Below are 10848 nucleotides of genomic sequence, written 5' to 3'. Positions count from 1 at the left end.
CGTGATCAATTGTATTTAATTATTAATAACACAATTACGCAACAGGATATTTGTTAGGAAAAGCCATATGTTTATTAATTACTGTATTAAATCTAAGATGGTGCACCATGACTTTTGACTGGAGATTTGTTTTATTTCTTTTCATCTCAGATTGACACTGGGGTACAATCAGTTACACTTGTTTTGTCCAAAAAATGCTTATGTAATAACAGAAACAATTTGTTCATTACATATAACTTGATCAGCTTGAACATCCCAGCTGGACAGATGTGTAGGACTGAACAGAAACACTGCATGTGCTCTACAAGCGCATGTGCAAACAACTACAGCCTTGTGTAACATGTTCTTGGTCTTGTGCTGCTTTTTTCCTGAAACCTGCAGTAATAGTGAACTAACAATGTGACTGGGGTTACAACCTCAGGTTCAAAAACACCTGGAATGCAGTAAATGATTAGTGATAAACAACATCAAAATAAACCCTAGAAATCAACTGATGAGTGGCTGCTCCTGGAGGCCACATTTAAAATTAAAGAGAACAAACACAACAGGATGGTGCTTAAAGTTGTCTTAATTCTGTTGCAGCAACTGCTTGATCAGAGAAAGCTGCAGCTGGGCCAGGTGCTCCAGGTGATCGATCTGTGCAAGAGGAAAAGTTTCAATCCCTAATCATTGAAATAAATGACAATTTCCACCTCGTGGGGGGTATTTATTTGTCCAACAACTCAATAAAGGGGGGAGTTAATGGTCGTTTTTGCTGTTTGATTTGTGGAATATCACCTCAAAGACTGACCTGTTTCTTTAGGCTCACACAGCAACAGGTCGGCCTCCGAAGATCTGAAGTACAAACATGGAAAAAAAAGTAACATTAACGTCCAATTCCTGAAAAAAAATTCTGGTTTTAGAACAGGTTTTGGTACTCGTCATAAAAAAGGGTTTCATTTGCTCAACAATCTTCTAAATTTGGTTGACTGAAAGAAGAAAAAACATTGTTGCTGTAATTCATCAGTTGTTCAATCAATCATTTTCAAATCTGGTTAAACAAGTACAGTATATTCAGCAAAAGTCAGCAATAATAAAGTTTTCTAAGTCAAATTTACCAACCGGTGCCAGATGCTGCAGTGGTGTTTTTCTCCAGTTTGGGTCTCCCTGCCCCTGGCTCGCTGCTTACAGTTTTGCAAGAGCTAGTTGGTGGCTCTTCTGGGCCCTTCTGTGTTATAGACAACATTGGCTGTGGACTGCGAGGTACAACTGCTTCACTGCCATTGGTTTGCCCTCGTATCTGGCTAAATGGGGAAAGATAAGCTTTGGCCTGCTCCTGGCTGCTCTTGGCTGCTCCTGGCTACACTGGCTGCTCTTGGCTGCTCCTGGCTACACTGGCTGCTCTTGGCCTGCTCCTGGCTACCTGGCTGCTCTTGGCTGCTCCTGGCTACACTGGCTGCTCTTGGCCTGCTCTGGCTGCTCTTGGCCTGCTCCTGGCTACTCTTGACCTGCTCCTGGCTACACTGGCTACTCTTGGCCTGCTCCTGGCTACTCTTGGCCTGCTCCTGGCTGCTCTTGGCCTGCTCCTGGCTGCTCTTGGCCTGCTCCTGGCTACTCTTGGCCTGCTCCTGGCTGCTCTTGGCCTGCTCCTGGCTACTCTTGGCCTGCTCCTGGCTACACTGGCTGCTCTTGGCCTGCTCCTGGCTACACTGGCTGCTCTTGGCCTGCTCCTGGCTACACTGGCTGCTCTTGGCCTGCTCCTGGCTACTCTTGGCCTGCTCCTGGCTACACTGGCTGCTCTTGGCCTGCTCCTGGCTACACTGGCTGCTCTTGGCCTGCTCCTGGCTACACTGGCTCCCCTTGGCCTGCTCCTGGCTACTCTTGGCCTGCTCCTGGCTACACTGGCTGCTCTTGGCCTGCTCCTGGCTACTCTTGGCCTGCTCCTGGCTACACTGGCTCCCCTTGGCCTGCTCCTGGCTACTCTTGGCCTGCTCCTGGCTACACTGGCTCCCCTTGGCCTGCTCCTGGCTGCTCTTGGCCTGCTCCTGGCTACACTGGCTGCTCTTGGCCTGCTCCTGGCTGCTCTTGGCCTGCTCCTGGCTGCTCTTGGCCTGCTCCTGGCTACACTGGCTACTCTTGGCCTGCTCCTGGCTGCTCTTGGCCTGCTCCTGGCTACACTGGCTGCTCTTGGCCTGCTCCTGGCTGCTCTTGGCCTGCTCCTGGCTACACTGGCTGCTCTTGGCCTGCTCCTGGCTGCTCTTGGCCTGCTCCTGGCTGCTCTTGGCCTGCTCCTGAAGAGCATCCAGGATTAGGGAAGTGAGTTGCAATCTGCCAGTCTCGGTGACAAGACAAAGTGATAGCACATTAGCAAAACCATCAAAAGACTCGACGGAAGCAAGGACACCCTTTGACAGCAGGCTTTGAAAAGTGTGCTGTAATTCCACTGGCCACACCACTGGGAAGTGTTCCTTACCTAAAAAGAAATTTGAAAGAGCGACATCCATCAACATAAATACGCCTAGGCCAACAGAAGACCACTGGTGTATGAACTAATTTTTTCTACCAGTCAGAGTGCAGCGAGTGATCTGAAAAGGAAGCTGCAACAGGTGCTTGGGGATGGGCAAAATCCTGGAAAATGGCACCATCTCAGTGTTGCCAAAATCTGCATAGATGACTTTCACCTCATTCTCACCACCCTCCAGGACCACTGCACGGTACCAGATATTGTCAGCTGTAAATAAAGAAATAAGCAATACATTCATAAACAACTGCATTTGATTGTTTTTAAGCTTTTTGAACAATGAAACCCATGCTGTTCTATTAATTGGACTAAGATTTAGAATATTTTATACATAAAACACCAACATTGTCTTGGAATCTAGACTGAGTAATAACAACTGCATATAACTATAACTAAAATGAAAATGAATGGGAATCTACCTGAGCCAAAGTAAACACTAAAAAAGATCCATTTAAACAGACCCTGTCGTTATCTGCGGAATGTATACCAGGCCATAGTCTCCTACCTGCATACTGTGTTTAAAAAAGTGCCACTCCTACACTTGGCTACACGTGAGCTGTGTAATTACATCTATGAGCAGACACCAAATTACCAGTTTAAAGTCTATGGGGGCAACCACTGCAGGTGGGGCCTCAGCCAGGCACGGGTGTCCACTAGTCAAACATAAAATTGATGGGGATGAGGGAATTTGTGCCATCAAATTGTGAATGAGTGCAACTAATCCCCAGAGAAACCGATACATGACCTTTGCATAGAGTTTCCCCTTCCCAGAGGAGACAAACAGGCCAAAGTAGCTGCTAAAAGTCAGGAATCAGAAACATGAACTTATTATCATTTATAGCTTGTAGGAACCTTAGTGGAAATAAATACATGGTTTGATGTAATAAAAATCCTAAGCCTGAACTTTTTCCGGGGAGTATTTACATGCAATTACGTTAAGTTAAAGAGAAGTAATTAATGAAATTATTTGATTAGCAACCATTTCATACTGTAAATGGGATGGCATGTTTTTAACATGTGTACCATTTGTAATTTTGAAGTTCAATTTATCTATGAAACACCACCTGCTGTTCTGTACATGCACAGTGCCTCATCACTTTCAGTCATAAAGTTTTGGATCTCAAATGTTAAAACAGTTAATATCTATGTAAGGTTGCATATTGGCTTTCTGCGGTTTAATAAGAATTTGAAATGCACAAAATGCATAGCAGTGACAACAATGTTGTCACCAGGAACAGCAAAATTTTAAAAAAAAGCTGTGATGATGATGCACATTCACCTGGGCGCTACATTTCACTGCAGGACTAATGTGCATACGCCGTGCGTCACCATCTTCTTAGAACAACTCTCCCCGTTTCCACGGAGACAAAAACAATAAGATTCTCAAAACTCTTCACGCCAGAACCCAGTTTCAAAAGTTTTCAGATTTAGGCACTCCGTGTGCGGTTCTCAGGTAAACGAAAGGTGCATGTGCAACGAAAACCCCGCTGTTTTAGTTGTATAAACGGGCCCTCAAACACATACATTTTTATTTTTCATAGCACCACGCATGCCGACACTTTTTCAAAATACTTCAAGCCCTGTAATTACAAAAATACACAATGCTTTTATTGAGTAAAATGTATTCCTCACCAGAGAACTGGGCACAACAGACAGCCCCAGGAAATGCTCTACTCGAGACAGAGGAGGAGGATAATGATGGTAAAGAGTTGTTACTGCCGCAGTAGTTGGCCAGCTCCCCCATCACCGCCTGAAGCCTCTGCTGGTTCACTGCACAACAACAATACAACAGGAATGAGAATCAAAATGTCCCAATTTCACACTTCTGAAAGATACGGGCACAAGAGGGAGTTGTCTGACCCTGAATGGGGCTAAGCACATAGAAGAGAGAAGGACTAATGATTGCCGCGATGCACGGCTGAAAGGTCTCTCCCAGAGGCAGCTCTGCTGTTTTCCAGTCTGCTGGGAAATATGGGACTGAAACAAGATCACAATTTCAGTGAGGTTGAGTCATCAAATGCCTCCATTTAATCTTTAGAACACCCACAGTCCAACTGCACGTCTGATTGTGCTGCCGGTCCTTCTGTTGGCATCTCTTTGGAAATGGATCCTGACTGGCCGGGGACTTGGACGTCTTCTTGTTCCTGGTTGGGTTGACTTTCATACATCTTTTCTTGGTGCTTCAGTTCAGAGTTTACACATGATGTTCCGGAAATTGCTCCAGGAGCTTTAGCTAGTTGCACAGAAATGAGGGCAGCGGCCATGTCCTGCCCTCTAATCCCCAGCTTCACCTCGTAGCCTCGCTCAGAGACAGAAAGGACACGTGCTGTCATCAGCTCGCCATCCATCTGAGACCATAACCACTGCTTAGCTTCACTGTTCCACTCTGATCCTAGAGGCTCAACACCTACATCAAAAAATGCAGATATTCACCTTGAAAAATAACTAGCATCGATCCAGTGTTTGCAGAACACAGAAACCTCATTTTGCCATATATGCTATATATTGGACTGGAAAAGGTCTTTAAAAGCAATGAGTAGATCTCAAAACTTTACATCTGAATATCGCTCAAGGAAACTATTCTATACCATCTACATGAACACATTTTGGCACTCACAGTACCTGCTAGGCTGCAGCGAACTGCCTGGAAGGGGAGAGTCAGGAATGACGCTGTAATAGGCCGAAGATTTTCCTTTGGCAATTTCATTTTACGGCCGTAGTCCACACAGTTTACAGACACTGCCGTTTCAGATATATCATTCAACATGACTCGATACCATTTCCGATCATCTGGCGAGGGGGACACAAGGACAACAAAAATGACTAAATTCATAGACACAAAGTAACTCTTTTGGGAGTATCACAAAAGTGCAGGAGTCTCACCGGGACACATGGCGCAGCACGGCTCTCCCACTTTTGGCATATAAGGCGAGTCATTTGCAGCACAGTGCTTTTTCAGCGCAGCACCCAGCTCTAAAAGTTGCTGAATGTCTAAAAATACATACAATAACATGATATAAAATATTAAAATGGAAGACTTTTTAATTCAATCATCAAAAGAAAACGTGCAAATTTATGACCACAGTACCAGTCTATTGTATGAAATAACAACACTGCAGTCAGTTCATAACCACAGCACTGCTTCAAATAACTAGGATTTACTGTAATCATAAATCCTATTAAAACTGTGGAACTTCCATTTGATAATTTCATCTGGGAATTATTTGACCAATATAAATTCAGGCTTAATTTAACCAATGATTTTTTGGCTTCACGTCTGGGAAAGTAAATAAAAAGTACCTTTTCCGTTACTCATGTGACAGTAGAACTCCTGAGGATTCTCAATAACACTGGCAAGCAGTGACACTGTCTGGCCATCAACGGGAAGCTCAACACAGCGCCAGGCCAAGGCCTCAGAGGATACAGAAGGTACTGAAATGCACAGAGAAACGACTGCGGAATATACAGAAGAAAATCCACCTTGTATATTTTAGACAGACCTTAATATCATATTTATATCACACCTCAAGTTGCAGAAAGATCTCACCGTGTACTTTTGCTAATGGTTTAAGGTCAGCCTGCTGGTTCATACTGCTGGTAACTAAGACAGGCGCAGCAAAACCCGAAGAGGTCAGTAGTTCAGCTACATTTTCCTGTGGGTCACTGCCTTTGTCAATCATGGCCACCAAAGCTCTGCCTTCATGCGCTCCCTGAATCGCCATGGACAGTATTCGGTTGGATACCCTTTGTTGCAAGGCCAAGATGCATTCCTCTGACCATTTGTCCCCAACGGGCTGCACCCCTGAAAGGTTCAAACATGGAATGTCAGAGGGTGGTACATACAAATTTGTTTACAGGTGATTCATTGATTTTTTTATTTTTTTTTTAAAAAGACTTTGCAGAATCTGACTAAGAAAATTTGTTATAACAAGTGAAACTTATCCAGGTCACAGAGGATACACAACCTGCGAGACCACAAGGGATGGTCTGCATGGGTATGGCCAGTAGTAAGGGACTGATAGGTCGCAGGTGGCCTATATACACATCCTCCGAGTTACCAAAATCCAGGTAGCCAACACAGACCCGCTCTTCTGATGAATATGCCAGAATTTTAGCTCTGTACCACTGCTTGTCCTCTGCAAGAACAAACACTGATTTAGGCTTTACAAACATTCCAACAAAGTTAAGCACTAATTTATTAGTACACTCTATGCAATAAAAAGCGTTTAATGTCGATTAAAGAAAAAAAGGGCAATTTTGGATTGAGAAAATTATGGTTTGGGTAAATTATCAGTCATTTAAGATTCGAAGCAGAACTTTTAAATGGTGTGTGGTGATATAACTGATGTTTGACTGATGTCCTGAGAGTGCAACTGTACCTGAAAACTGAGCACAGCAAACTGTGCCAGGAGCTGGTCTGAAATTCTCTGGCGCTTTCACCTGAAAACAGTGGTCCCTCAGTTGTTGCTGCAACTCCTGGATGACTCCTGTCAAACACAAGATCAAGAATAAAATAAATATTAATGCAGAAAACTTAAACTCTGAGCATTAGAGATTAAAAAACAACATACTCTTACTTGCATTCTCAACCTTCTGTACAATGAAATCACTGGGTGACTGCAGGTGGGTGACCACAACGGAGAATGTTTCGCCCACGACTTGAGTCAGTGGCTCGGGTGGCTGAGCCCAAGAATTGTCATCTTTTCCATCAGAAAGACTCTTGAAGTTTTCAAAGGATGCAGTCATCAGCTCGTCTGAGAAATATTTTAACTTATGTTAAATGCAAATATGAAAGCGTCGCCACAGGATCCGCACAGGAAAGAAAGAGGGGCCGTTTCAAAGTTTTTTGGAATAGTGGAGAGTACCAAAATTTCCTCTCAGCCTGATCTGAAAAGCAACAATGACTGTGACGTACGGATTTCTTGCTCAGTTGGCGTGACGTTCTTGTTCTCTGTTGCATAACCGTGCGCAATGAGGAATGTGCTTAACTTTCCTGAAAGGCAAATTGACACAACACACAACTGTCATCCTTTCACCGATATGGAAAGGCTTTTCCCCCCTGCTCATCTCCCAAATATCTCCATGTATTTATCACCTACCCATTGACAGGTGAATATCCACAGCATGGATGCGACCGTTCTCTAGTGTGTCCACTAAATGAACAGTGATAATCCTGCCTGCCAGCAGCTGTCTCACTGCCATACAGCACTCAACCGACCAGCTGCCACCCACTGGCTCTACCTCGGCAATGCGGCACTCCATTACCTAAAAGATGCAATTGTGCTTGCAAAAAGTCAGGCTGCTGACTGACTGTGCATAATTCAGAATACAATATGTTTTGACATAAATGTATTGATATATTTAAGGATAATCCAAATTAACTGAATATTTACTTACACATGGACAATATGGCTTGATTTTAGTGGCTAGTTGCTTGATTCTATCCAGTGGAACGCACTCTTCATTACCAAAGTCGATGTAAAGGATATTTGCCATCTTCTGTTCAGCTGCCAAGTTCTGAACAAGACCTCTGTACCAGTTCTTCATTAAAAAAATATATTAAAAGGCTGTCATAGACCCTGTAAAATATGTCTGTACGCTACCTTCTGCTCACCATGTCACACGAGTACTGAACAGCACAAACTTCTCCCACACAGGGCATATACGGAGTTGCTGGTTGGAAGCTGTAAGTATTCTGAAGCTCTGTGGTGATGATATGCAGAGTTTTCATCACCTCTGAGTTGTGGACAAGAAGGAAAAACCTGCCGGGGTCGTAGAACTCTTCAACCTTTGCCTGAACAACATCAATCACAACAGGAGGGGTTACACTTCATGGTTGGCCTTGACATTCTGAGGCGCACTGCATCTGCTATACCTGGATGTCTGTTCCTTTAATGACTTTAGCCACAGGCAAATCTTTCATCAAGATCCTCTGCTGCCTGGATGCATCACCAGACTTTTCTCAGAAACAAAATCAAAACATAAATTAGCCAGAGAGTAAATCATCAACATGCCAATATGTTAAAATGTAAAGCAGAAATATACACTTTAAATTATCATTGCAATTACCTCAGAACAAAGCAAGCCAGATCTTTCTTCTAAAAGAGAAATGGCAGCTTCCAGAGGCTTCACTCTTTATTTTAACAAAAAAGGAAAGTGCACATTATTCATAGGCCTTTTACAATACATTTGCACAAGCTAAAAGCACCATGCCTTGTTATTGTACTGATATTGTGATCAGAGCGCATAAAAATGCAAGTAAATGCTTTTCAAGAGAATTGAGCATTTAATTCTCACAGTGTTTTTTTAACAGTGTTTTTATCTCTTGCTAAAATACAATGATAAACAACACTTGTTTTAAAATGCCTCCATGCTGTTAACACATAGTCAATTATATTCTTACATCAAAAGATGTTTAATGCTGCGTTGCGTGAGGATTCACTTCAACTTTACTCATTTTGTAACGATATGCAGAAAGGTGTGTTTAAATTACTGTGACAGGTCTGACTGGTGGATGAATCAGACCATTTCTATGGTTTTAGTGCCATAAAATAAACCTTTAAAAGGACGTCGACACCGAGTGCTGCTCAGCGTTCAACCAACTTACTTTGCAGGTTCCTGATCAGTGGGTATGCAGATGTGCCGGTGTACCGTCCAGTCTTTCCCCTGACACTCCAGAGAGCAGTAAGAAGTGTTCTTGCAGCGTTTACATCTAAATTTACCTGCAGGATCAACACAAGTCCATATGGACACCTGACTGAAGACCTGACTGATACTGGGGACGCTGGAGTAACATTTTAGAGCAATAAATGCAACTAAAGTCATTTCAAGTACTTGGTATACAACCTTGGTGGCCACAGAAGACGCAATAATGCACTTTAATAGCCTGTGGAGAGCAGTCTGAGATCTGCCAGGAACAGGGAAAAAGGACTTCAAAATTGATTTCATTTGACACTTGGTAGATGCAAGAAGAAGTTCAAGGTCATCACTTACCGCCGGTGGAACCTTGATCGAAGAACTTGGATGACCTACAAAATAATACATTGGTCTACAGCAGGTAATCGGATTGTGGCTAATAGGTGGTAATGGTAATTTGGTAGTGGGTCATGTTCGAATAGAGGTTGTAAAAGACGGATGTCCGAGAACTGTTCGTTTTTGAACCGGGTGTCCACATTTGGGACGTTCTTTACCGTTTCCGACGAAGTCTTCGACGTGCACGGGCGACACCGCCGATAGTTTCGGAGGCGACGGTGGTCCCCCGGGACTACCGGAGCCCAGCCACGGCTTCCTCAAGGCCGGGTTGGGTCGCGTCGCTTCGGGAGAAATTGTGTTGTCCATTGCGTTGTCTGAAACACAACAGAACATTAGGAGGGAGATGGGAAAAATGCTTGGTTACTGAAAAAGGCTCACTTTGACAAACTAGGAATGAATTCATTTGAAGCATCGGCATTAATGTAATCTGTTCGCTTCGTGATTGCCAATTTAGCTTGATAGGCTAACATGAGCTAGCACGAAGGGTAATTGAGTAACATTTGCACACACAAGGTCAGATACCATTATAGTAGATATTTTAAAAAGAAAGCAGGGGAATATATTTTCTTTTTATGATTTTATCTTTCCACGTGTTTACCTGCGTCCGTTCGTCCAAAAATGACCGATCGCGCATGCGCAACTCTCCTAGCGGTTAATCCGAATACAATTCATTTAATATTTGGTTAAATTTATACAAATCTGCCCAATAAAACCAATGAACCTGCTTCAAAGCAGTAAAAAATAATTTAAAAAAAAACTGTACTCTGAGCAATGCTGTAATGAGCATTACACATATTTAAACTATTTACCTTATTGTCTTGTTTATTATTTCATAATATACAGATTAGATGAGCTCTGTTAATGGTGGCTTGATCTGTGTGCATGCAATTTTATATCGTTTGGACAATGAACAAACTGCTATCTTTTGCTAAACAAAGAGCTTCAGAGCCCCGATCCACTTACAAACATCAACAGAAATCAGATCCCCCCCAAAGGTCTCATAATCTCTGTCTCTACTGTATAAATGTCAGGCAATATACCATCGTTGAATATGTCTCTACGTACGATACATTATCAATGAGATCAGTAGATTACTTTGAATTTATGGCATCTGATAAATCATTAACACCAAGGAACCAATAAAGCATTGGTCAAAGACAAAATTCCCACAAGGAAATACTTTTTTCAGCTTTTACTCGTAACAATCACAGTCATACAAGTATCACATTACATTATTATATTACATTTATAGCCACATTACATACCCCCCCCCCCCCCCCACACACACACACACACACAATCACACACACTTTTTT

The 10848-nt window shown here is 43.0% G+C and overlaps 1 protein-coding gene across 4 annotated transcripts; it reads right to left on the bottom strand.

The window, feature by feature from the left end:
* Nucleotides 1-49: 49 nt before the first annotated feature.
* Nucleotides 50-10196, bottom strand: tdrd1 (tudor domain containing 1). 4 transcript variants are annotated; one of them, XM_057026923.1, is made up of 26 exons: nt 10131-10196; nt 9691-9846; nt 9494-9528; nt 9347-9407; nt 9108-9222; nt 8570-8633; nt 8376-8456; nt 8115-8294; nt 7898-8041; nt 7600-7765; nt 7416-7493; nt 7072-7254; nt 6880-6987; nt 6466-6636; nt 6048-6302; nt 5801-5953; nt 5384-5491; nt 5123-5290; nt 4548-4907; nt 4361-4477; nt 4133-4270; nt 2543-2710; nt 2049-2452; nt 1102-1309; nt 791-834; nt 50-636 (listed from the first exon to the last, which is right to left on the bottom strand). In XM_057026923.1, the coding sequence occupies exons 2-26, from the start codon at nt 9836-9838 to the stop codon at nt 568-570; spliced, it is 3726 nt and encodes a 1241-aa protein (XP_056882903.1). In that variant the 5' UTR covers nt 9839-9846; nt 10131-10196; the 3' UTR covers nt 50-567. The 4 variants fall into 4 exon arrangements, with proteins under 4 accessions (XP_056882903.1, XP_056882915.1, XP_056882911.1 ...); XM_057026935.1 differs by having other exon boundaries at nt 5801-5932; XM_057026931.1 differs by having other exon boundaries at nt 7078-7254; nt 10131-10195.
* Between the last annotated feature and the right edge of the window lie 652 nt (nt 10197-10848).

The sequence above is a fragment of the Takifugu flavidus genome, chromosome 1 (genome assembly GCF_003711565.1).
Source record: "Takifugu flavidus isolate HTHZ2018 chromosome 1, ASM371156v2, whole genome shotgun sequence".
NCBI classification, from domain to species: Eukaryota; Metazoa; Chordata; class Actinopteri; order Tetraodontiformes; family Tetraodontidae; genus Takifugu; species Takifugu flavidus.
The sequence above is the reverse complement of the archived record's forward strand: the minus strand, read 5'-3'. Positions and strand labels throughout refer to the sequence as shown.

Bases quoted from the DNA above. Each gene is read 5' to 3' on its own strand.
- tdrd1 (XM_057026923.1), bottom strand. From the start codon at position 9,838: ATGGACAACACAATTTCTCCCGAAGCGACGCGACCCAACCCGGCCTTG. The intron at 9,223-9,346 runs GTTGTATACCAA...TTGATCCTGCAG, and splicing joins CGTCTTCTGTGGCCACCAAG to GTAAATTTAGATGTAAACGC. The intron at 8,295-8,375 runs GTATAGCAGATG...GATGTTGTTCAG, and splicing joins TTAAAGGAACAGACATCCAG to GCAAAGGTTGAAGAGTTCTA.